Genomic DNA, 27,889 nt, shown 5'->3' on the forward strand with positions numbered 1-27,889 from the left:
CATTAAAAACAAGACTTTGGCTCAGGTCATCAAATCATTTAGAGTGTACAAGGAAAACTTGACTCAGCTACTCACAGCTTTTACAGATCAAAGAGCAAGCTTAGGAAATATCAGTGACCATAGTTAAAAGTTAGAAGTGCATATGTCTAAAGTTGTCTCAGGTTTTTATTTATGTATTTTGTAAAAAGGTCAACTTTAGAATTAATTTTGGTTTTGGTCAATGTCTTAACTTTTTCTAATTGTAGTTAAGCATTGAAAGTTAGAGTTGGTTACGAACTATCTTCGGAGTAGTCCAAACTCTAACTTTTTGAGTAGTTACGAACCCGAAAGGTTAGTTATTCTAGAATAGCTATAAATTCTTGAAAATCAATGTAATAAGGGACTTTTTGGACTTGGAGACAGGGAACACTTATGTTTTGATAAAAAGGCAATTTTTGGAAAGTGTGTACAATTGTTGTTCTTGTAGTTAGATATTTCTTATGTTCTTGGTGCTAAGAAATAAAGAAAGTACATTTTACGTTCTCCCTTTCTACATATCTGAAACGTTGAAATATTGATTCTTTCTTTGCAATGGATGTTTTTATGGTACTGTGCAAATGTTCATGAATGATTGAATCAATATTATGAGTGATAGCTCTCAAGCGTAGTTCTTGATTGTTTTCATTAACTGTTTACATTGATTTTATGGAAACATTGAAGTTGTGTGGTGCATTCGCTATCAATGGTTTCCTTTTTATTTTCTAAGTTCTAATCACCTTTATTGAAAAATCAAAAATTTTATCTTATGAGGGAGCTGCCCCTCTAAATGTAGAAGAAGGCCGGATAGCAAGGGCCTATCCAACTGTTGTGCACAGTTTGCCACATACACTCCGTTGGGCCATTTTTACAATGACAAATTTGTTTACCAACAAGGCTCTAGTGTTGTTGCCAGTTCCCCGTCAACACATGTTTCTTGTCCTGTCTAGGGGAGGGTATCTCTTTAGTAATTATACTGAAAATCAGGGTTTTAACTGATGCAGGAGCATCTTAGGTGTAAGGGCATTCTTGCATCACTCAAAAAATATTTTTGTTTTGTCTTTTTCAGTAAGGGCTGTTTCAGTCTAGAGTTGTTATTTTTGGAAGCTTTCTATTATTAGTAAGTTGGCCATTTGAGCTGTAATATCCCCTACAGTGGCTTTAATTTAATAATTCTCCATTTCCTTCTTACATAATTATTTCCTATATTCTCAGTATCTCTCCATATCCGAATGATGTTTTCTCAAAAAATTTATTTTACATATATATGTTTTTGCAATCTAAAAGTAACGTCTTTTCATAATAATCATATTATAATATTAATATTATATTGATTATATAATTTATTAGCAACATATATTATATTAATAATATATATTATATCAGTTATACTTCTTATTAATAATAATAATATTTTTTAATATTATTGCATAATATATTTACTTTATTTATTATTAATCTAAACATTATGTTATATTTAATTCTCATACTTTAGTAGTAATATATTATGCAACATTATTGTATGATTATAATAAATCATAATTATATTATTATTATTTTATTGATTTATTATTTATCTATATTGTATGGTACTAATATTGACGGGGATATCACAGTCCTCCCCTCTCAGATTTTGCTTCTCCTCAAGCAAATCATTTAAATATAACTTTTTTTGTAGAACCATCATACAAAGCATATAATTGAATGCAAGAGAATTTTAATATACATCATAATGCATGAAAACACAAAGCATACATGAAAAAGACATATGAATGCATGAAAACATGAAGTGGACACATGAATGCATGAAAATACGAAGGAGACACGATGTAGACACATAATACACACATTCTTGATTAATGCCTTACTATTCACTAGAGTCAAGGAGATAATTTACAAAATTTACTTCTTCGATAGGATCTTGCAACCACAAGTGATCATTAGTACACATGTATATATAAGTTTCAAGAAAATATGGGTTGAGATAATTTATTCCAAGCCAATCCCATTCTTCTACACGAGGTGGCCTTCTTAGGGGGATGCTTGTTTTGTTTTGCGCTTATTATCATTCTGTAGTTGAGAAGAACACTTACAATGTAAACAAATTGCGTAGAAACCAAACTAAGGTCTTCCTCAAGGTTTCTGTGGATCCAAACCTAGGTTCCCCATCTTAGATTGACCTCAAAGCAACTTGATTCCATCTTGGTCAAACCTCAAGGCAACTAGGGATGCTGATCCTACCCATCTTGGAATAACTGATTAGTTGGACTAGCTTGAATACACCGTTTGTCTCTCTTTTGAGACTACATTTATAGGTAAGTAATAAACTATATGTGAAGTAAAAAGGTCATGTTATTCCAATTATGACTCTGGTCTGGTCTAGAAGGAATGCTAAGATACAATAGGTTGCTTTGGCACCAAACTCGACTATCTTCCTCAAGGTTTCTATAGATCCAAGTCCTTAATCCCATCTTGGAGTAACCTAAGGCAACTTGATTCCATCTTGGTTATTCCTCAAGGCATTTTACAGGGATGATGATCCTCACCCATCTTGGAATGACTCGTTGGTTGGAATTTCATAGGCCTTTCCCATATTGCATCCATAATTTTTTTCTTCTAGCTTAGAGATAATAATTGGCTTGAGCGTGTTAATTAAAATAAATAAGTCCAATATTCCCTTATTACATTGAAACAGACAGTATGATACATGTCTGCCTCAGAGATACATGAAGTTTTGTTCTATGATCAGGACATCTTGCTTACTTGCTTGACGAATGAATAGGTGATTGATCTCTTTGTATTTGATCTATTTGTAGATCCCATGTAAATATTTTATATCTTTATATTCTTGTGCGCAAATCTGCTGTTGTTTCTGGTATGTGTGTAGATACTGTTGCTTGTGATCAATGAATTATCCAATTTGTTTTCCCTAATACCAAAAATATACACCACCTTTCATCATTTCCTTCTAAACCTGGTGATCATAATTATGGAAATTAAATGTTTTGGAGAGGTATTATTTTTCAGATTGTAACAATTTCATAAACAGTCAGCAGCAATACTTTCCTACAACACCCATGATGTTTGGTATCCATCCGAAGATGTGTTGATTTTAAAACTTCCACTACACATGGCTATAGTAACAGAAATAGAGCTGATATGTAGAGATCATATTCTCATTAGCTGCAAGTACCAGTGTAGACAAAGTTTCACGTTCTTCCTCCTCTGATTTGTCAATGATTCCCTACTGGTCTGACACAACTTTCACCCCTCCTCTCTTTGTAACTTCATCAAATAGTTTGAATGAACATTGGTTCTAATTTATTGTTTGACAAAGTGATAGAATATACTACTGATTTGTGTGCTAAATACTTCAACTGTGACTACCATAAAATACTGCAACTTCTAGCACAGTGGTTCAGTCTTGAGAAACTATTAGCTCTGTAACTTTCGCAATACATTTTGCTAAATTTTCTATAAATTAACAAGGGTCTGTGAAAATGAATATCCTAAGAGTTATTTTTAAAGCACTGAATATGATAAATGCTGAAAAGATTTTATAACATATTCAGTACTGCAACTTCCAGTTTTCGTTCTCATTTTTCTGCCACGCTAGCACCAAAATTTCCTCGCTATAGAATTCAAACATTAGTAACATGCAAAGTCATTCCAATCCAGGAAGCACGTAGTTTTGGTCTGGAATGGCATTCTTTGCTTCTGTTATGGTGTGCTCAAACTCAGAAGTATATTGCATAGGTTATAAAGTCTCAGATAATGCAATAAACCAAAAGAAAAAGTTGCACCCATAAATATATTTGATGTTGATAATCTTCCTTGCACGACAATCCCCAGACCCATGGCCAATGAATAAAGTTGCTGCTATAAATATTTTTTTGAAAACAAGCATTAGGCAATGGCAAAAATATTTTGGTTTGTTTATCTTTTTGTAGACAACTCCGTGTGGTAATAGACGGCATCCTGCATGAATCTGCAGTTATTCCAAAATATTAACCTAGTTTTGAGGATGAATTTTAAAAAGAGTCCGCTCACTCTAAATGTGTAACTATCTGTAGAAAAATATCTAATCTAGCACCATCAATATCACCATCATTTTAAACCATGAACATTATTTTCTCTTTTAAATCTTGAGTGTAACATAAAATACAATATTAAACTCCTTAGTAATATTTCTAAATTAAACCAGCTCCTTAATTTGTAATTTTCTTTTTCTCTGAAAAACCCTTCTGATAAATTTGTGAATTTCTTTTCCTCTGAAAAACCCTTCTGATAAATTTGTAAATTTTTTTTTTTCTGTGAAAATCCGTTTTGATAAATTTGTCTCTATATATAGGCTGGCAGGAAGACTGACTCTGATACCAATTGTAATGTCTCCTATTGGGACTTTAATTTAATAATTCTCCATTTGCTTCTTATAGAATTATTTCTTATATTCTCAGTATCTCTCTATATCTGAATGATGTTTTGTCAAAAAAATTATTCCATATATATATATATATATATATATATATATGTTTTTCCATTCTAAAAGTCAAGTCTTTTCATAATAATTATAATAATTATATTATATTGATTATATAATTATATTAACAATAACATATATTATTAAATATTAATAATATATATAATATCTTTTTTATTTCTTATTAATATTAATAATTATTATTTCTAATATTTCTAATATCATTTTTTTATTTGCATATATTTACTTTATTTATTATTAATCTAAATGTTATGTTATATTTAATTCTCATATTTTAGTAGTAATATATTATGCAACATTATTGTATGATTATAATAAATCATTATTGTATTATTATTATTTATCTATATTTTATGGTACTAATATTGAGAGGGATATCACATGAGCTCAGAATGTTCCGATTTCAAACATGGAGGTTCATTTGAGCTATATCAGCCTGCCAGTTGAGTTTCATTACAATTCCATGTTTATTGGTGAAGTTATTGAGAATTCTTTGGTACAAAACCTTTGAACTCATTTTTTGAAGGCCTTGAGGCTTCAATCAAGGTCGAACCTCAACTGACAGGGCTTATACAGTCAAAGCGTTGTAGAGCAGGAGGTGATGTTTCTGGATAGTGGTTATCATAGTCAATCAGCACTATGGTTAAAAGTTATGGTCTTCGAAAGTTGTGCCCGAATATTATAAAAATGAAATTGTTTGGGCAGACTCTAATGTAATAAAATATGAAAAATATTTTTTTAAGGGTTGGTCGGGCCGAAGGGTTAGTGTTAAATTTCTAGAACCTTTTTTGGTGGTGGAAAACTACCTATATAAAGAAGGTGGGTAGGGTTGTCTAGGGCAGTTTTGGGTTGATGGTGGTGACTCTGGCTTACACAATATTGTAATGAACATGCCTACATGACTTTTGCATGTTATATTTCTCAAATTTGTAATTCCAAACTTTTGGAGATAATAAGAAGCCCATTTTTTTTCTTGTCAAGTTGTTATTCCTCTTTTTGTTGTGTGTGTTTTTGTGTTGATAAGGGAGTACCCTTCATCAAGTGGTATTAGAGCAGGAGTTCCTGATTGTGTAGACAGATTGCTGATTGTAAGGCAGTTTGCACCAAGTACATGGTTGTGGGTTTGAGCGATAAGTGTGAAAATGCCTTCATGAAGGGAACGTGGCGAAAGAGTTGGAGGTGTGATAGCTGAGGGTTTTAGAGCTCTGTAGAGACAAGTGCAAGCATTGCAAGAGGAGATTCGTAGAGGAATGAATATTGCGGTAAGAGATGAAAGTGAGGATGAACTCGAAGAAGAAGGGCATGTTGAACAGGAAGGAGAAGGAGAAGCTAGGGGTCTTAAGGAAAGATAGGCTTTTCAAGGCCATTTCTAAGATTGAAATCTCCACATTTTTGGGAAATCTTAACCCCGAGAAACTGATTGATTGGTTCAATGAATTTGAAGAATATTTTGAGTATGAAGATATCAAAGATTCTGAGAGGGTCAAATTTGTGAAGGCTAGAATGAAGGGTCATGTGAAAATTTGGTGGCAAGAGATTTTATTGGAGAGAAACCGAAAAGGAGGAAATCACAAGATGAGCTCAAATGCTGAAGAAATTGAAGTGACAATTCTTTCCTGTTGATTAAGAGCTCGATTTGTTGAAGAAAATGCAAGGGTTAAAGCAAGCGAGAAGATATGTTTAGGAGTATACAAAAGTGTTCGATTGAGTCCTCATTAGAATAGGCCATGTGAAAGTTGACAAGGAGAAAGTTGTTCATTACCTTATTGGTTTGAGGCTAAGTATTCGAGAGGAGTTGAGTTTGGTTAGAATGATTAGTATTGAAGAGCCATACCATTTTTCCATAAGAGTAGAGGAAAAACTGAACAATAAGTTTAAGAGTAGGCAAAGTGGAAGAGGTTGTGGTAGATGATCCAGTGGATAGTCTTATGGAGGCCGAAATGAAGATCAGAAAAAGGATGAGGCCAACAGTAGTTAGAATTAGAGGGGAAATAATTTCAATCATTTCTAGGATCAAAATAATAGGGATCAAAGAGGAACAGGAAGAGGATAAGGATCGAGAAGAGGAGGCTTTTGTGAAACATGTTTTCATTGTGAAGGTCATAAAGCTTATGAATGTTCTCAACACCAAGGAAACTCAGATAGGAGAGCTTAAGGCCAGGCAAGAGTTGCACATTTAGAGAAAGATGCCAAGTCATCACATTTTGAAGATGCTGAAAGAGAAGTCCAAGTTAATAGAAGAGTCTTGCTGAGTGATGAGAATGAATCTAAACAAAAAAGAGGAGCTTGTTTTGTACTAGGTGCAAGTGTGAGAATAAGTGTTGTGATGTGATTATTGATAGTAGGAGTACTGACAAATTTGTGTCAGAGGAGATGGTCACAAAGTCAAAGCTCAAGAGAGAGACAATTGCGTCCATATCGGATTGCATGGGTGTAGGATGATCACACAGTCTTGGTCAATGAATAGTGCTTGGTAAAGTTCAAGATTGGGAGCTACCATTGTGAGGTACTATGTGACATCATGCTCATGGATGCATGCCATATGTTGTTGGGGAGGCTGTGGTAGTTTGACAAGCATGCCGTACACGATGGTTGTGCGATACCTATTCCTTGGGAAAGGATGAAGTGAGACATAAGTTAAAGCCATTAAAGCACATAGAAGAAAAGATATGTAGTAATGTCGAAATATATTTACTTGATGGAAGAAAGTTCCTAGAAGGTATGCGGCATGAGCATGTGTTTTGCTTTAATTCCAAAAGATGGTAAATAAGTAGAAGATGTACTTGCAGAATTTGTAGATTTGTTGGGTGAGTTTCAAGATATTGTATCCATTAATGTACTTGATGGATTGCACCAGTGAGAAAGATCAATCATTGTATGGACCTGATTCCAAGAGCTAGTTTGCCAAATAAGGCAACACACATGATGATGCCAATAAAAAGTGAAGAGTTGGACGTATAGGAGTTGTTGTAGAAGGGATAGAGTCGAGAAAGTCAAAGTCCATCTGCTGTACCAGTAGTATTAGCCCCAAAAATGAACGGAGGACAGAGGATGTGTACATATTCTCAAGCCATCAACAAACTCACAATCAAGTACAAATTTCCCTTGTCAAGGATGGATCATATTATGGATTATTTGAGTGGATCTATTTATTTCACAAAGATAGATTTGAAGAGTGGATATCATTAGATTCAGATTTGAGAAGGAGATGAGTGGAAGACTGCCTTCAAGACAAAGGAGGGGTTGTATTAGTGCTTATTCATTTCTTTTGGGCTAACAATACATCAAGCACATTCACGCAGCTCATGAATGAGGTACATAAAGAATTTCTAGGTAAGTTTGACATTTTTTACATGGTTGATATTATTGATCTTTTGTAGGATATTCGAGGAGCATATAATGCATATTTGAGGGTGTTTGAGAAGTTAAGTGAAGAGAAATTGCTGATTAATTTGAAGAAGTGTAGTTTTTTGAAGGAGTTACTATATTTGGGATTTTGTAGTTTTAGTAGGTCTAAAAATGGACCCAGAGAAGGCGAAGGCTATCCTTGAATGACCGACTCCAAGAAGTACGACTAAGGTAAGATCTTTTCATGGTTTGGTTAGTTTTTGCAAAAAGTTTACAAGGAGTTTTAGTAGTGTCTATTGATCCTTCACTGAAACAATGAGAGGGGATAGGAAGGAGTTTAAGTGGACTACATGAGCGGATAAGAGTTTTGAATCATTGAAACAAAAGATTACAGAACAACCCATTTTAGCACTTCTAGATTTTAATAAGTTGTTTCAAGCAAACTGTGATGCTAGTGGTAATGCAGTTGAAGCTATTTTGAGCCAAGAAGGTAGACCTGTTGCTTACATTAGTGAGAAGTTACACGATGCCTAAAGAAAATGTTATGTTTGTGCTCAGGGATTTTATGCTATAGTTTAAGCATTGAAGAAATGGAGACATTATATTCTTCCTAAGGAGTTTGTTTTATATACTACTCATTACGCTTTGCAATATTTGAACAATCAAGGAAAGTTAAATCAAAGGCATTTCAAATGAATTGAGTTTTTGTAGAGTTATGCATTTGTTTTGAAACACAGGAGTGACAAGTCTAACAGAGTTGCACATGCTATTAGCAAGAGACAACTTTTACTGATAGAGATGTAGATTGAAGTAGTTGGGTTCAAAGAACTCAAGAGTTTGTATCTAGAGGATCTTGATTTTGGTGAAACTTGGAAAGCTTGTACATAACTTATTACTCTAGATAGAACCAAGTGGTTGGATTTCATCAACAAGGATGGTATGTTATTTAGAGAAAGTCAGTTGTGTTTTCCAAGGAGTTCTATGAGGGAGAATCTCATCAAGGAGAAGCATAGCAGAGGGTTGGCTAGACATTTTGGTCATGATAACACCATTGCTCAAGTTGGTGAGAATTATTACTAACCAAAATTGCAACAAGATGTCAAGAAGTTTGTATAGAGTTGCACAGTATGTCAGATGGCAAAAGGAGCAAAGAAAAATATAGGGTTATATCAGACATTACTTGCACTAGAGAAGCCTTGGAAAGATATCAGTGTGGACTTTGTTCTTGGCTTTACCAAGGACTCAACGAGGGCATGATTCAATTTTTGTGGTGGTTGATAGGTTTTCAAAGATTACACATATCATTCCCTGCAAGAAGACTAATGATGTTGTTCATGTGGTAGAATTGTTTTTTAGAGAAGCGGTGAGACTGCATGGTCTACCAAAGAGCATAGTTTCAGATTGAGACACCAAGTTTTTTGGGTATTTTTGGCACACGTTGTTGAAGAAGTTAAAGACAAATTTGACATTTAGCTCATCACATCATCCATAGAATGATAAACAAACATAAGTGGTGAATAGGAGTTTGGGAAATTTGCTACGATGCTTGGTTGGAGATAAACCAAAGGGATGGGATTTGATTTTACCACAAACAAAATTTGCATACAATAGTTTTGTCAATAGGAGCACTGGTAAATCACCATTCTAAATAGCATATGGAAGTAGTCCCATAAATGCTTATGAATTAAGGAAGTTGGACAAAGTGGAGACAAGTAGTGCTGAAGCTGAAGATTTTGTAGAGCACTTGAAGAACACTGATGAGGAGGTGAGGAAGCATATCACTAAAATCAATATACAGTACAAGGGTAAGGCAGATGAAAAAATGAGGCATAAGGAATTTTAGTAGCATATGGAAGTAGTCCCATAAATGCTTATGAATTAAGGAAGTTGGACAAAGTGGAGACAAGTAGTGCTGAAGCTGAAGATTTTGTAGAGCACTTGAAGAACACTGATGAGGAGGTGAGGAAGCATATCACTAAAATCAATATACAGTACAAGGGTAAGGCAGATGAAAAAATGAGGCATAAGGAATTTTAGGTTGAAGATGGAGTCATGGTTCATTTGAGAAAAGAGCAATTTCCAGTGGGAACATATAATAAATTGAAAATGAAGAAGTCTGGACAGTGTAAGATATTGAAGAAGCATTATTCAGGAAAGGCCTATGAAGTAGAGTTTCTTAGTGAACTTAATGTTTCACTAGTATTTAACATTTCAAATCGGACAGACTATCATGAAGGAGGTGTTGAAGATGAGGTAACATAAGCACAATGGAGTATTTCAGCTACTACATCAACCACAAAGGAGATCAAAGATATACTTGACAATTGTGTTGGGAGAAGCACAAGGAACAAAACATATGAAGAATACCTAGTCAAATGGAAGGATGACCTATAGAAGATTCATCATGGCTAACAAGAGAGGAGGTTAACCATCTTGGTTGTCCTCTGAACACTTGAGATGTGACAAGCTCACTTCTCAAATTGCTCTAGGTGTTTGATGTAGGACCATCTGGGTTGTAAGGGCAATCTTGCATTGCCCAAATTTTGTTTTCGTTTGTCTTTTATAATAAGCACTGTTTTAGTGTAGAGTTGCTATTGTTGGAAACTTGCTATTTTTAGTAAGTTGGCCATTTCAGCTCAAAATTTTATGCTTTTAGACATGAGGTTCATTTTAGGTAGACCAATTTGCCAATTGAGTTTCATTGCAATACCATGTGTATTAGTGAAGTTATTGAGAATTTTTGGCACAAAACTTTTGAACTCATTTTTTGAAGGCCCTAGAGGCTTTGAAATGAGGTTGAACCCTAGTTGATAATGCTTACACTGTCAAAGCATCGTTGATCAGGAGGTGACATTTCCAAAAATTGGCTAATCATATTCAATTGAAGCTGCGATTAAAAAGTTATGATCTTTGAAAGTTGTGCCACCTGAAATTATAAAAATGAAATTGTTTGGGCCAACTCTAATTTAATAAAATATGAAAAATAGAATAATTTAGGATTGGTCAGCCACAAGGGTCAGGGCTAAATTTCTAGAACCTTCTTGGGAAGTGGAAATTGCCTATATATAAAGAAGGTCTGCAGGGTTGTCTAGGGTAGTTTTGGGTTACTGGTGGCGGCTCTAGGTTACAAAATATTGCAAGGAAAATGCCCACGTGGCTTTGCATGTTGTATTTTTGAAATCCGCAATTCCATACTTTTGGAGATAATAAGAAGCCCATTTTCTATTCTTATAAAAATGTTGTTATTCCTCTATTTGTTATGTGTGTTTGTGTTGATAAGGGGAGTACCCCTCGTTAGTAACAAAAATTGTTTGTGGTAGTAACTTTATGGTTGCTACTAGCTTCTTGCCAACATATATTTTCCCCCCATCCAGGGGAAGAATGTTGTCTTGAAAAAGTAGCTAAACATTTTCATTTTTATTTAACTGCAATTTTTAATAGAAAGTTAACAAAAATTTAGTAACAGTTTTGGTTATTAGACATAGTTGATTTGTTAACGAGTTTTAATTATTGTTTAAGTCTGTGGTAAACATTCATATAAACTACAACTTTTAAGAAAACCAAAATGGCTTTTGCATGCGTAATGTTTGAAACCACATCAAGTCCTTGCTTCCTACAATCGTGAACTTCCTAAATGCATATATAATCTTGATTACTTGTGATTAATACTTTATTGCCCATAACCCGTTTTCCTCAGTTTTCTTCACTAATGTACACGTTAAAAGGAAAAAACACATTTAGTTCACATCAATTCACTTTTTATGGATGCTATTATCCTGTTGTTCTCAATTGCATAAATTTCATGTTCGCATTGGGGTATCTATTAGCTTAGCATATATTCCTAACAGCAATGCTCCTTGTTCTACAAGTTAGTGTAAACCGTAGAAAAATTGCAGTTAAAACATAATGATAAAGTTTGAAATTGACAAGCATTTACACATTATTATATTATAAATGTAGTTAAACTGACAGCATTGTACTATTGATTGATATAAACAGAGATTAAAAAAATGAGAAGCAAGAAACTAGATTAAAGTTCACAAACATCAGAACATTTACATAACTTTTGAAATTTACTTTCACAGAATTGCTTTAATATTCTAATTGCGCTAGTTTTAGTTGTACAATTTTTTCTTTTTTGTCAGGTTTGATGTTGGTCATGTTATCATGATGGCAAAGGTTTTATTGCTGCAAATGATCACCCCTTAGTGAAACTCACTGTCCACTTATGGATACCTGTTTATTATTATTTTTTAATTATTTAAATAATAGTTTTCAGTGGTGATCATGTTCAATTTATCATAGACTCTGTTGTATTATCTTAAATGTTGATGTTAATATAATTTGGAAGGCTACGTCTCTCAGATGCATTTTGGTTATAACCTAAGTTACCAGATTTGCTGCTGGAAGAAATTTGAAAGCCGGTTTGCTGCAAAGTCGGATTTGGCTTGAATCTGCCCAAATTTCTCTCAGATGAACCCCGTAAGACTTTTGAACGAATTTGGAAGACTTTTAATTTGGACAGAGGAACCCAAAACAAATTTGGGGCAAATTTGACTGAAAACTTAACTTTTATTGGCTTTTTCCGTTTTTCATAAAGCTTTTTTGCCAACTTAGATCTTTTCAACCCTCCAACCCTAAAAACAATCACTAAAAAGACCAAAAGGGTTGTTTTATATGTCATTTGTGCATATGTGAATGAAAAGAAAAACTTCGTGCTTCCATTTGTGGATGAACCTATTTGCTGCTGCACATATACATATACATATACATATACATGTACATATTAGAAAACAAATCTTGTACGGATGAACTCAAAACAAATCCGAACCCAACCCAAAATGTTTTTGGATGAATCTTGAACTTGCATCCAGACCACAATCCGGACAAGCTACTTAGGTTATAACGCATGTTTTGTTTTGATATTCTGAGATGTTTCAAATTCTTTGCATATTGAAAATAGTTCATTTATCCCTTTTTGGGATTGATCTTGTTGACTTTAATTCTTATTCATCATTGCAATCATTTGATTAATTAGTTTGGCTTGTCTGTTTTTCAGAACACTTGCATTGAAATTCTGTTGGCTGTATGTTTTAGGTGGTAATTTTGTACTTCTTGTAAAATATTGAATAATCTTATGAAACCACTGTTAAAAATTTCTTTCACAATTTTTATGACTTATTTAATTATTGTTTAAAGTGATGTTTTGATAATTAGAAAGATTTTTTGTTTATCATCTCCTTGAAGTCCTTTTTTGCCAAGTGCAATACAAAGGTGTTTATTTTGTGTTAATAATGATCGTGATTTAGAATAGTAATGATCTCCATGAAGATTATAGGTAGTTCTTTTTGCATTCTTAATGTTTATAGCAATATTTTTAGTAGTCTTTCAACCTTATTACTCCGGTGTTCATAATTTGACCCTTCTGATGTAGCTATGATTTTTAATTGGATGGTGAGTTGGGAAAACACTTATTTAGTTCTGAATATGTTGAACTTGCATTGATTTTAGTATATGTACATTTCAGGGCCCACAACAAGTGAAATATGGTAAAATTGGCTTTCCTGACAAGATAGTGAGTGCCAAAGATATTATCATTGCCACAGGTTCTGTTCCTTTTGTCCCTGCAGGCATTGAAATTGATGGTGAGTAGCAAGTCACACTTCTCCACTTCTTATAGTTGTTAAGCATTCAAGCCATCTCTAGGGATTAAGCCTATGGCTTAGCACAGGATTATACACTGTATATAACTTGCTATTTGGTGGTTTCAGAAACATTAGGCTTGCTCATTTTTGATGCACAAATAATCATAGTTGCAAAACTTGTTAAGTACTCACAAAACTCACAAACCAATTCGTCAGGTGAGTTACTTGCCCAGAAACTCGCTGATGATTTTTTGTAAAACTCGCAGGCATTTTTGCTTGAAAAACAAAGCGAAAAATTGCAATTTTTCCTTGAAAAACTTGCCCAAAGTCATATAAGTTAGTTTTTCTTGCTTATAGTTAAAACAAACCATGATATAATCAGCCACCTTGTGCCCCAGCTTGTTACAGCAGAAACATGACAATGGATGCCCTTCATAATTAATAAATTGACTCCAGGCTCCTTGAGGCATAGTAGCCAGAAACTCCTTTTTCCCTTCTTGGGCATCCGTGTATCCAAGTTGGAAATGTATCCGGTACAGCCTGGATACATGTTGAATATTGTACTCATGTGTGCCCAAAATATTCCAACCAAGCCAATGCTATGTGTTTTGATTTTTTAAAAATTTGATGTAGATCTTCCCAAATTTAATTAAAAAAAAACTTTGATAATGCAATTTAAAAATAATTGCTATAAACAAAGCCTGCATCAAATTAGAAAGACAAATGAAATGATTCTCTATTTCAGTGACCCTTTTTTTGGGTTGTCTTGCAATACAACTCTACTATTTTAAAATTTTTGTATATTGTACAATGTAAAGTGTTAAAAATTAACTTATATTATTTATATGTCTATATTGCTTTTGGAGTAATGGAAATCTCCTCTAATAACTTAGAAAGTTGTATTAAAAATGTGTTTTTTTTATTAATGTCATATCCAGCTGTATCCATATTGGGGGTATTAAAAAATGGTTGCATCTATATCCAATATTGTATCCATATCCATGTCCATGCAACTCTGCCCTCCGATGAACTATGATGGAATAGAATTTTCCCATGGAAATATTCCCCATAGCACAAGCCCTAACAAATTTGTTTGGGCATCATATGGTTCGTTACCAATTTATATAAAAACATCCGCAACCAAAAGATGGATCAGGTTTTCCCTCATTACCAACAAGAGGTCCTATAAAGTGGATCCACAGTGGCACCTTAGTGACTGAATCATTTTTGGCTTGGAAAAAGGACCAAGAACACACAAAAAATAATGACTTCCAAAAAATCAGGCACCCTTATACCCAATACGTAACATCCACTTTTACCGGGTCTTAACTAACAACTAGTCATATCAATGAATACAGTTAATACTTCATATTCATAGGAAGATAGTTATAACAGATATGTTCATGGAATGGGATTAATAGTTACGATTAGTTAAACATAAATTTCATAACTAATAATTGAAGATACCATCAATGAATTTAACATGGAATTTAAAATCTACATATTGAAGAATTCAAAACCGAAATCTGTCTAGGGAAGCTTTTGCAAAACCTAGATTAGTCCACAATTACCACTTAGGAACAAATAGCTATACCACTTTATCGAAATGATAAATACCATCAAATATCACTATATCTTTTAGGGCATCAAATACCAGTGTATCATTCCTTCGCCTTCCATTGCTAAGTATGGAAATAACATACAATTAGAAGATATGCTCATATTCATTATTCACATAAATGAAAGATTGAAATAACAATCCATCAGAAAAACCTATCTCTTGCCTATAGATATATTTCATGTTGAGTTGGAAGATCAACTGAACTAACTGGTTACCAATTATATTGACAAGATAAAATGCTTTCATTAAAGGAAATAACTGAATCAATGATATAAATCAATCTATCATAAAGTAAAATACCTATTACTGAGTCATGTTTCGCAAGCATTTGAAGCATAACCAAGAAAAAACTACTACCTAGCTGAGACAAGGAAGGTTCCACACTATCATTCATGCAATGCTAGAACAAAGGCCTCCAACCAAATTCATTCTCAATCAAAGTTTAAGTGGTTTTGTTACATCCCAATTTTCGCCCTAAAATTTTTAAAGCTAAATATAACTGTTGAACCAAAAATAATTTTTCATGTTCAAGTGAAATTCATAATAGCCGTTGTTTTATTATGGTAGTTATAGCCGTTGTTCTATTTATTCATGTTCATGTGAAATTGGAGCAGTTATCTTTAGCCGTTGCATCGATTTAATTATCCTATGAAGTTGAATTAGTTAAATTTAGCCGTTGTGTTCATGTGAGATGAAGTCAGTTAAATTTAACCGTTGTACATTTACGATGAATCAATTAGTGTTTATGATGAAATTTCCTAATGATTTTATCTAACAAATTATAAATCATGAATTGATGTTTTGGCGAGAATGTTGTTTTAAAGGTTGTAGGATGAAGACCAAAGGAAGAGGGGAAGCATTACGAAACGAGGTCATCGGAATGGGATGGACATAAGATCTAGTTATCAAGAATGACAGGTTTGACCTAAAAATCGCCTTGGCAAGTTTACTAAGATTGGACAACAAAATTTCTTAGTGGAATTTGCATGAGCAAAAATTAAAATTTAAAAAAAATAATATAAATAATAATTATAAACAAAATTCTTACCTTAATTTAAATTATCAAATAATAATATCATCTTATGTTATTTTACTCTTAATTAAAATCATAAATATATAAACACAAGATGGCACCATTACATTAAAATTCTAATCCAATAAGCCATCTTGTATGTACATATTTATAAACTTAATAAAGACAATAAAATAATATAAAATAATACTATTAATTTGACCCTTCATTTCCTCTTTCCTTCTTTTTCTTTTAATTCGTCTTCTTCCTTATTCGTTCTTTTAAAAAATACAAACTAAGAAAGAATTCGTAATGTGATCTTGTAACGGCAGGAAGTCGTAAGGACAAGCTTAGTTTTATATATAGTGCTTGTTCTTGTTGTGTTTCATCATTCCGCACCGACTACCTTTCCTTACGTTTTTCCCTCTGAGAAATGCACATTCTGATCTGCTAAGGAGCCGTCTGTCACTGAATATCCTTCCTTTTATATTCTATCATCTTTTATATGCCTGTGGAAGTCTGAGAAGGACGTGTAAAGCTCAGGAGTATCAACCATTGCAGAACCTGTGTCACATAAGAGACAAAATGCTATTTCCTTTATTTCTTTTCCTCTATTCTTATCAATGCTGAGTCAGCTTTGTCTTTTGATTATGCCTTCCAATAACGAGTCAAGTTGTATATCTTATGTCAATATTTCTTTGAACAATCGTTTTTCTCAAAGTTTATGTTTTTTTTTTTTTAACCACGTGAACCGTAACAGGTCAAGCCTTAGATAAATACAAATGTATACTCAGTTCAGCTGCATGATTAGATAAAGCTTGTCAAATGATTATGAATAAAGTCTGTAGATACAACTTTAACTCCTCTTTTAATCTCTGGTTAAGAGTTATAATAACTGAGATAGTATCAAGAAATACCACTGACCAATGCCAGAAAAGTGATTAAGGTGCCAGCCTTACAAATGAGGATAAAAGAATAGGCACTAGTGAGTCACCAGCTGATGGCTCGGATTGTGGTGTTAAGATGTTGATAAACCTATTAGAGGAAAAACAAGGATATAGTTAGTAATTAAAATTTACTCAAATAAATTTAATGCATTTTTAGCTCATGCAATTCCACTTTGATAATTAATTTTCGAGTTGAGTGGTGGAGATCGGGTTATAAAAACCCACCTTTGAAATCCCTGGCCAGGGCGATAATAAGCAAACTTGCCACAACAAAATGATCGCGTTGTTCTCCCGATGCTTTAGTTATTCAATCGAATAGCTGTTGGGACCTCAACCCACTTGAGTATTCCGATGACTGGATCAATGAACGTCCCAAGCCCAACCTCAGGGTAGGGAGGGCCGTTCTATTAAATTAGAACCTGTGGGGATAAGTAAAAGGTTCATAGTTGGGAGGTTAAGCCTATGATAATGCTTCTTCTCTCACCAAAGTTAGAGCTTGGACAATTAATTGGAAAAGTCTCTCAAGTAAATCAGTATGTTTCTTTTTCTTTTAAGTTAGTATTCTTCCTTTTTCAGCTGAAAGATTTTTTTTGGAAAAGATAGATGTTATCATAAAATCTAGTTAGTTTTTGGTAGCATGTTAAATGCATCTTTTCATTCCAACATTTTAGGTCCAGAATTAAATTTCAGCATTTAGTTTAGATTCAAATTCAGTAATAGAATTAAATTTAATTTTAGTAATTCAGTTAGATTTAATTTCAGAATTTAGTTTAGATTTAATCTCAGCAATTAGTCTGGATTTAATTTCAGCTGATTAAGTAATTTGATCGAATATGATATGAAATGAAAACTCAGTAATGTGAAAAAATGAATTACAAATCAGTTAGTTAAATGATGAAAGTAGTTGTAGAAAATCCTGATGTTACATGTTTTCATCAAAAATAAAAATACAAGTACCTATCTGCAATCTTAAAGGAACATCCTCGAAGAGAGGGAAGGAGGATCATTCTGTATGGAAACTAATTTTTTCATTTTAAATTTCTAGTCGAGGATTGGCCATCTCCATGTCAAAGGTTCTAGGTCAAACATTGTTTACAAAGGAAAAATTCACTTGTTTAAATACAAAGGAAAGGTATAGATTGGTTGAAATTATTTGCTGTCTACAGAAATCTCCACAAGAATGGAAAGGTTTCAGTAATTTTTTATTATCCTTATAATTTATAAATCCTTACAACTGATATTGATTCTATCAATTGCCCTTTTAATAACTCTGCTGTAATCTTTCACGGTAAATGGCATTCAAAAAATCCTATAACAGCAAGGGCACAGTCTTGCAATCAACACCCACTGCTTTGTTGGCCTTGGGAGTAATGTGACCCCTTTTGCTTGAACATCAACTGTGGTAGTCTAGGCAGCAATTTGCATTAGTGGTGTCTAGAATGCATATGACAAATTCACATTCTTCCAAATCGTTCTTGCTTTCTCCTTGTGCTGCCTCACTTGTCCATTTGTATCTGCTTGTCGGTTCTATCATTTCCCTATGATGATGATCATTCGAACTGAACATTGAATTATTAACATTATGGGAACAAGCTTAGTAGGCCTTGAACCTGGGTCTACATCATGATCATCACTCCTGCCTAGTCACTAGTCCTATAGATATGTTCTGTAATGTCCCTATTTTTAGCCAGTCTGTGCGATTGATAGAGTTAGCTCACCATAGCGGCCCTTGTGAGTTGATAGGGCATTTTGGGAGTCTTAGTTATGGATTTACTATTTTTAGTAAGTCTATTTTAGTAGTTGCTATTTTTGGCAGTGCAGTGGGTGGTTTGGTAGTTGGTCGTCACCTGCACTTAATGAGGTTAAGAATTGCATGAGCTTTTATTTATTTATTATTCATCAAGTTGCATTATTATAATAATAGTTAATATTATTATAATAATGACTTCAGATATTTCTACAAAGCAAGTTGGAAAGTTTCTAGTGTTGAGTTCTTTTGTGAAACTTCCACGATTTCTAAAGTGGAGTTTTAAGGAAACTTTGGCCAACGAAAAACTTATAAATAAGAGCTCATTCATTGGGAAAGACACGCTTGAATATACATTTGCGTTTGTTACCTTTGTGGCTTTTTTTGAGTTTTGATATTTTGTGGCCCTTGCTGAAGTATAAGGGTTGAGTCTGAATTTCTGAGAAGTTCTTGGCAATTGTGCTGAAGTATACAATTGGCCAACATCTCCTACTGTATTTTCTGTGGCTAAGGAGAATAATCTTGGTTATTACATATTTTATTCTTGATCATCTAGCTGAGGGTTTGTGAAATTCTGAGAATTAGTTGAAGGGTTTGAAGGAATTCCAATTTTACTAAGCAGCTGCAATGTGGAATTCAAAACTGGTCTGTAAGTGGACGTTTGGCATTCTAGAGGGGGCGTCTTGCAATTTCATTTCATCTACAGCCCATTCAAGGATTGGTGACTGTTTTGTGGGCTCAGCAGTTAATGAATTGGTTGTATATTGACTCCCAGACCTGCCATTGGAGATACGAGGAAGTCTGCATTAAATCTGTGGGTTGGAGTCAATTCCCAAGGTCCAATGTCAACAATTTTGGAGCCACAAATTATACACTCTTGCTGCAATTTGCAAACAGCCTGGGCAGCAGCATTTAATAAATGATTGGGGCCGGTTTGTAGAGACGTGGGCATCCAATAATGTTTCTCCAGCCTGCATGAAAACTGGATTAGAATTTGGGAGTCTTGCATTTGTCCTCCAGTGTGTAGTTTCCAATAAATTGGCAAATCACATATCCCGAGTTCCTTATTTAATTGTAATTTCAGTTTCCTGTCATTGCTTTATTCCGATTGCAAAAGGGTTTTGTTAGCATTGTGCAAATCAGCCTTGTCTTTCAGTATTTTTGTGAATAAATCAGTATATATGCACCAAAGATCTCATTTCAGTATAGCAGAAATTGCCATTTGGATAAAAATTACAAGCAGTCTTGAAATGCAACTTCAGGGTTATGATATTTCAATGACAAATTTAACCTGTATGCATAGTTTGTTTATGATCTGAGGGGAATTGTTTGTATGGAATCGGAATACATTGTACTGGGACCTCATATCAATAATTTGCAATTACTTGCTAAGTGTTTGATGCAAAGTTTAATCAATGAATTAAGATATCAATCGTGGTAGATTTGCCATAACCAGACCAAGGGTTATTACATGTTCGGGGATGTTCAATTTTGTATCTTGCTATTATGATGTAATATTCTGCCATCATTAGGCTTCTATTTTCAAAGATATGAATCGTATTTGTTCAGTTCTTTGTCTTTGTTGATAGTAACTCTTGAGAGAGAATGTTTTCTCAATTTCTTAATATTTGAAGTCAACTATTTGTTAGTTGAATGTTCCTTATTAGTTGATTACAGTATCGCTTGCGTTGTTTTTTATTTGTGCTGCAACAATTCATATTTTTGAAAGGGAAATGAAAAGTTGAATTAGTTTCTTGATCTTCATTTGATTGTGAATTTCAGGCAAGACTGTATTTACTAGTGACCATGCGCTAAAGTTGGAGTGGGTACCAGACTGGATAGCTATTGTTGGCAGTGGTTATATTGGGCTTGAGTTCAGCGATGTGTACACTGCACTTGGGAGTGAGGTAAGAACTGTGTTTTAATTGCTAATTTAGCATTTCATGATGAATTAAACAATTATATTCTATATAACATAAATGATGAACATAGTGATTGGAGTTAATTTATTTTCACCTCAGACTTTTACATGCAAAGAACTCTCTTCAAAATATAAGCTTATAATTGTGAGCTGTGTCTTTTGTAGGAAAGGCTATAATAAAATATTTAGTCTTGATTTTGTGGAGATTTAAATAATGGTATCTGTTCTACCGTTTATGTTTTATAAGTGGATATCAGCCATCCCTTTCTGAAAGCATTTGGTGTTTTGGACGCAGGATAATGAACTCCTTAAACTTGAGAATAGCTACTTCAGAAGCACACATCTGTGAATTTACCTAAAGTTAGAAAACACTTATAAATAAGAAAATAATATAAGCAATATGAAATTAGGGTTTAGACTAGACAAATCCTAATGTAGATTACTATATAGTCATAGTGTTGAGACTTGGCAAGGACTTGAAGATCAGAGTCTTAGTCGGGATTGGTGATCCTGCAGCCTTGGGTAAAATTTGTGAAACAAAAAGATTATCAACTCAAATTTCACAAAAGACTATTAGTTTTTTTTCGTAGAGTTTATTTTGTAATTGCCGAGTTTCACCAAGTTTTCCATTGAATCTGGGCCAAAAAGGAGTTTTTTTGAGTATTCATCAAGTTTAAATGTCAACATTATGCTTAATAGTTATGAATATGAAGCTTATACCAAGTGCAATTTGGATGGTTGGAGTTAGTTGTAAAGTAGTTGTCAATAGTTGAGTTCTATTCAACCAGTGTTTGTTGGCACTTATGTATTTTCTTGTAGTTGGGAAAAGGTTAGAAAGCAAAAAAAATATTTAAAAAGTTATATTAAATAAGTTAGACCCACTTAAAACCTTGGCCTGCCTGTCGATCTTTGAGGATTTGTGCCAGATTTGTGCTGATTCGGGCAGGATCCTTATTTACAGTGGATTTGTTTGTGTGGATTCATCCGGATTCACGGGTCACGAATATAGACAAATCCACTGTGTAGAACAAGGATCCTGCCTGAATCAGCACAAATCCAGATCCGGCCTCTAGGGCACGAATCCGGTAATAATTGTTACGAGTAGTCTTATTAGTTAAATGAGTAAGTGTAGTACTTGTCGGCAATGGTGTCTTAGTGAAAAGATTTGTATTGGTGATGCTTAGAATGGCCGTTGAGTTTGTGGATTACCAACACCATTGTATTCTGATTGATATTCTTGAAATGTTCACATGTGAAAAATCATCAAATAAATGATTTTTATGCATACACCTGATAAATGAAAAATTTTAAAGAGAATTTTTAGTATTAATTCAATCTCGGCTCTTCCTTATTTTAGCATCAACTAAATTATGTTTGTATAACATATACGTTTCAAGCATAGCAGCTTCCATTCGGAGGACATGGTAAGGCATATTGCTTTAATCTTGAAGTTTTAAAGGATAGGGAAAGGTGTATTTTTTTGGATTTATTTCAGTTTTATTGCATGCTTCTTGGGATATGCTTCCACCTCAAACTTAACAACCATAGAGGATTGCAAATGTTCTACCTCAATGTAGATTGAGCAGTTGTGCCTAATGATATTCTTCATGGCCATGCATTAATTATTGGTAATTAAATATTTTAAACAATTAAGTGTCTAAAATTGTAGGCACTTTCGACCTTTCCAGATACTATAAACTGTTAAAGATTATTCTTGTCACCATTGGTTTTAAGTTTTAACATGCCTTTATAGTACTGCATGTTCACACATCATTTTTTTTTGTTTTCTTAATGGTATACTATATTTGATTTCAACATCAGTTTTCTCTCCATATACGATGTGCTTTTCTTTTATAGTTTTATGTCATTACTCCAGTGTTTAGAATTTTTTTCAAGTCTTTTGTTTTTATGGGCAAGTGAGCTTCTACTTTAATTAGCACTTTGTTTGAGTTGCTTTCTCATACAAGAGATATTCAAGTTTTATTGGTTCATGGTTGAATTATTTTTTGTTGCCTTAGTTAAACTAATTCAGGTAAAATTAGGCATCGCCAGTTTTGAGATGTGGGTAAAGGATTAGCTTCGTTTTGGCCTCGCTCTATAAGAAGTTTCTGCATTTCTGTAGATTTGATCTCTTGTCATAAAACCACAATAATTTAGCAAACATTTATGGTTATGTCTACATGTATCAAGTGCCTGCACACTTATGAAATAAAATAACTGAATGATACCAGTCTGAAGCTGTGTCTCTATCTTAATGAGTCAACATCGGGTCTGACAAAATCATGCAAATTTTGTTTGAAGTCATCTGGTTCATACTTAATTCTCTTGTGGTTCTTATCCTTGTATTAATGACACATTCTAATAAGGGTCCAGTTCATTAAAACAAATCTAGCAGAGAACTCTGGTCTACATCTACTTTACTGTTCTATGCATTTGATTCTAGCAAGTTAATTTTAATTTTATTCATTCATACACATCAAAATTTCAATTCATCCATCTTAAATAGGTTGTTGTTTTTGAAAAGATAACTTAGATCTATAATTTGCTTTTTAATACATCCATCTTAAACAACATCTTGCTTTATAAATATGTATAATTTGGGTTGTGCGCAGTTAGATGTAGGCAACTATTTTTCTGGCTATGTCTTGCTTACTGTTATATGTTTGCTATAGCTGTGGTATACTTAAATGTTATGGTCGTATACTCAAATGTTATGCTAGGTCACATTTGTTGAAGCCTTGGATCAGCTTATGCCTGGTTTTGATCCTGAGATAGGGAAGCTGGCCCAGAGGGTATTGATAAACCCACGAAAGATAGACTATCACACTGGTGTCTTTGCAAAGAAGGTAATTTTAATCAGTAGAAGTTTCATTAGTGATTTTCCAGTATAATTAGATAATGCTTATGAAAGCACTACCAACTTTGAGAAGTTGCAAATCTCAACTGGTAACAAGTTTATTTGGCTTTGAGGATGTTGGTGAACTTGTATGTTGTAGATAACACCAGCAAAGGATGGGAAACCTGTGACAATAGAGCTTATTGATGCAAAAACAAAGGAGCCAAAGGATACCTTGGAGGTAAGTTACGTAGTAGTCTTTGCATATAAAGTAACCTTCACTTGGATGACAAATCCTGTTTTAATAGCCTAGGCCCTAAAATTAAACTTTTGTGAGATGAATGTTGCGCCTGTTATGAGATTCTGGCTTTTGATGTTCTCTATAGAGGACAGTCATTGTAATAATATGATGACTATTCTGTATCTACCTGCTGAAGGATTTAATGGTGAGTAATAATGATTCTTATTTTTTTCTTTAAGGCAAATAGACTCTAGCACTGAGCATAGTTTCATACAAAGTTCCAAAGTTTATAAACGGTTTTTTAAGTACTGGTGTGAAAATTATCCTATAGCTTCTTTCTCAGTGTTCTTATCTTTCATACAAATATGACTGTTTGAGTGGTCTTACTTTTGTTAAGTGTCTCTGCAAGTATTAACTGAAACAACATGGTTATTGGTAGATGCTGCATTAACTAGAATGTGCTCTCCTTTTTCCAAATTTGCTCACAAATCTGAGTCTTTTCTCTTGCTTTTTTGTTTGATGATTTTTGTCTTTAAACTTTGTGCTGAAATTGGTGAGGAGCAAGTTGCAACCATTGCTGTTGTTTGAACTGCTTTTAATTGCTGTTTTTCAAGCACACTTACGCCTTCTGTCCATGGATTTTTGAGCTTGTGCAGTTAAAATTATTGCTTTCATTTGTTTCTGTTTCTGCATACATCACCCAAACTTTTTTATATAAACACTCAAGTGCTCATCTATCTTGACTTTTCATTGCATCTAGATTTTATTCTGTTTGCTTCAATATATAGTTAGGTCCCTTCTAAAGCTTATGTCGCTAGTTTCTCACTTGTAGATGTTAATTTGCTTCAATCTTTAAGGAATATTTGATCTTTTTGTTTGGATTGTTGTGATTGTTAGCATAGAATTTCCATTAACTTATTTTTAATATTTATGGATGATAACTGTGGTACTTTCAAGTTGAAGTGATCCAATTATTCTTTTGATTTATGCTACAGGTAGATGCAGCACTTATTGCTACAGGACGCGCACCATTTACAAAAGGCCTGGGCCTTGAGAATGTAATTGCCTTTTTTTATGAAGAGGAGAAGCCCTGCATTTCGTTTCTTTACACATCGGTCTATATAATAAATGACATCAACCATACAATAATTTGTGGAATGCTGCTTGACATGAATAAACATGACATGATCTTTTTTGACACCTTACTTATGTTATCTTTGTGGTGTTATATTAGATTAGTGTAGCTACTCAACGAGGTTTTATTCCCGTTGATGAGCGTATGCAAGTTCTTGATGCAAATGGAGGCAAGGTCTGTAATTTTTTCTATAATTGTCACTTCTAAAGAAATTTTTTATAGAGAAGATAATTTTGTGCTCCATTCAATATGCCAAGGTCATATAGTGGATTTGTTCGGTCGTGCATGCATTTTTGTCTTGGTTTTTAATTATATAGGTCTAGCATTGATTTTTTGTACGGTTTCCCCATGAATCACATATGATTTATTTTGAAATTATTTTTGTTTCTTAATTGCTTAGGTTCCTCATCTCTATTGCATTGGAGATGCAAATGGGAAAATGATGCTTGCTCATGCTGCCAGTGCACAAGGGATCTCAGGTGAGTGACTGTTTGTTTGGCAGTGGTTTATTTTTTGGTAATCTTGTATCTCATACTTGAGTTGTCAGTCACTCTTGAAAACGTCTAGTTTATATCGAGTTTGGTTTCTGATGAAGGTTGCTTGTTGCAGTCATTGAGCAGATTTCTGGGAGGGATAATGTTCTTAATCATTTGAGCATTCCAGCAGCTTGCTTCACCCATCCAGAGATCAGCATGGTTGGCTTGACCGAGGTATAGCTTATTTCATAGTCTTTGCGAATATGCCTTTCATAGAACTTATCTGTATGCATTTGTTGTTTAACTGAGATACAATACAACAATGGAATAAATTTCTCTAAAGCTTGAGGTTTAAACCTGTTGCTGTAATGCTAACTTTTGCTAACTGATCATGTTTTGGCTTGAATTTTTGTTCAAGAAGTGAAACATTCTTGAGAAAGTCATCACTTAAAATTTAACAAAATATCATGTACATAAATGTACACATTTCTTACAGAAAGGTTTGAAAGTTTTAATTCCTAACTTTTAGGATACCATTAAATAGTCTCACAGCCTTTCCAGAAAAAAGTACTTCAGCACATTCAAATCTTTTTAATATTATTTTATATTGTCCATTCAGGACAAAGTGATTGTGGTAACACATTCTCTCAGTGTTCTTGTCTCATTTTTAACCACTCGGTAACGTTATAAAGTTTAATTCGAATAAAATGACAGTTGAACACAAACTACAACATATTATCATGGGGCATTAAAATTAAAGAAGAAAATTTTATAATTTTTAGAAAAAGGTGTCATGAGGTGTAATGCCCCGCCCGGAGATCCTTGGAACAAGGATAAATAAAAGCCAATACATATATTTTTTAAAAATTAATAAGCATGGATTCAAACAACATCAACATGCAATTGATCAAATGATTGCAATGGAAGATTTAACCAGGCAATCCAGACATCCAACGAATCTCCAAGCGTTACTACTTACCAACGCGTCCAAAACCAACTGTTAAAGTTTACACAAACAAGAAACCAATAATTTCTGACTTGTCGAAACCTAGGAAGGGGCGCAACCCAAGAGGGTGCCCAAAACACTCTTCGACTTTCAACCAATAAGTCCGGAGATACTTGCTGTTTACCTAAGTAGGTTTTTGCAAAGAATTCAGGCAATACTTTTGCAGTGTCGTACGACACTGTACAATACTATTGGATGATACTTTTCCAGTATCGTGTGATACTACTTATAGCTATTGGGCGATACTTTCAGGCAGCGCACGATAGACCTTACGACTACCATGAGATACTTTACTAGTGTCGCACGATAAAACTTACTATTGCCATGCAATACTTTCTAGTATCGCGCGATATTTCTCTCTAAGGCATGCGGTACTTTTCCAATATTGCCTAGTGTTGAACTTTTGTCACCTAGGTTTACAAGGAAACAAGCCGATGAGCAATTTAAAAGGGGAAAGAGTTAGAACCTCTACACCGGGGAGTACCGGATCCATAAAAAGTCGAGGAGTAAACACTCAAAAGCATAAGGAAGATCACATAATTCTAACATCTCAACTATACATCTAACCCAAGCATCTAATATAATCATGCAGAAAGCAACATCGCAGTGAGCATACATGTGCATAAATCAACTATCTCTATGAACTGAAATAACAGAATCACATGGAAACATACTTTGGAAGATATAGAGAACGATGTGAGGATCCAAATCCAAAACTAAACATGGAGGAAGGCCAACTTTGGACACCAGTCCCCTGCAGTGGTAAATGTAGCTACGCCTCCCAACCACGTGGAACTCATAGGCCCACTCCCGCCATGCTAATGGAGATAGTGATCCGACCGCAAACACACACAAGACAATCATCCATGGCTAACACTCACGCCAAATAGTACAGAGGACTGAAACCAAGATCATGAGACAATGCAATACAATAGGTCCTGGTCAGACACTCTATGGGTCTACTATGTAGGGACTCTAGTGGAGAGTAGATTTGGACTCCCAAGCTCAACATCATGTGGAACCTTTGCCCTTGGTACTCCTTGGAGAGACTAGCGTGCTATGTTGCCAGATGAACCGCATAGACATAAGGCCGTTGGATAAACCGATGAGAACATACCTTTGGATGAGCCGTACAGGTACGTAGTATTTTCTTATCTTAGTTAATTACCCATGAATTTATTTAGTTATCACTTATTATAAACTTATTCACGTATATCTCGTTGGGAACACGACCCAAGGTTACGAGAGAAGCCCCTCCACTGGCCTACCCTACATACCCATGCTCATTAAACGAGTGCCCGTAGGCAATGCAGTGTCCAACCCAACCCCAATGAACATAACTCAACCGACAAACAACCGAGAGCTCGGGTCTCACAAAAACCTACTAGTACATGCTCACGTGCTCGTGTGTGGGCACACCAACTACATGATGATCATA

General features: G+C 34.1%; 1 protein-coding gene across 1 annotated transcript in view; it reads left to right on the plus strand.

Annotated features, from left to right (window-relative positions):
- The window catches only part of LOC149580369 (dihydrolipoyl dehydrogenase 2, chloroplastic-like), a 54,155-nt gene that overhangs the window by 17,722 nt on the left and 8,544 nt on the right, over window positions 1-27,889 (plus strand). Inside the window, exons 4-11 of the mRNA XM_089790492.1 lie at window positions 13,392-13,509; window positions 20,619-20,743; window positions 23,478-23,603; window positions 23,754-23,834; window positions 24,830-24,892; window positions 25,069-25,143; window positions 25,370-25,448; window positions 25,579-25,679. Coding sequence (XP_089646618.1) covers window positions 13,392-13,509; window positions 20,619-20,743; window positions 23,478-23,603; window positions 23,754-23,834; window positions 24,830-24,892; window positions 25,069-25,143; window positions 25,370-25,448; window positions 25,579-25,679 — 768 coding nt within the window. The remainder of the gene's footprint in view (window positions 1-13,391; window positions 13,510-20,618; window positions 20,744-23,477; window positions 23,604-23,753; window positions 23,835-24,829; window positions 24,893-25,068; window positions 25,144-25,369; window positions 25,449-25,578; window positions 25,680-27,889) is intronic.

Source organism: Cupressus sempervirens, chromosome 1 (genome assembly GCF_028749045.1).
Source record: "Cupressus sempervirens isolate cs-2001-9-10 chromosome 1, ASM2874904v1, whole genome shotgun sequence".
In the NCBI taxonomy this organism is placed as follows: domain Eukaryota; kingdom Viridiplantae; phylum Streptophyta; class Pinopsida; order Cupressales; family Cupressaceae; genus Cupressus; species Cupressus sempervirens.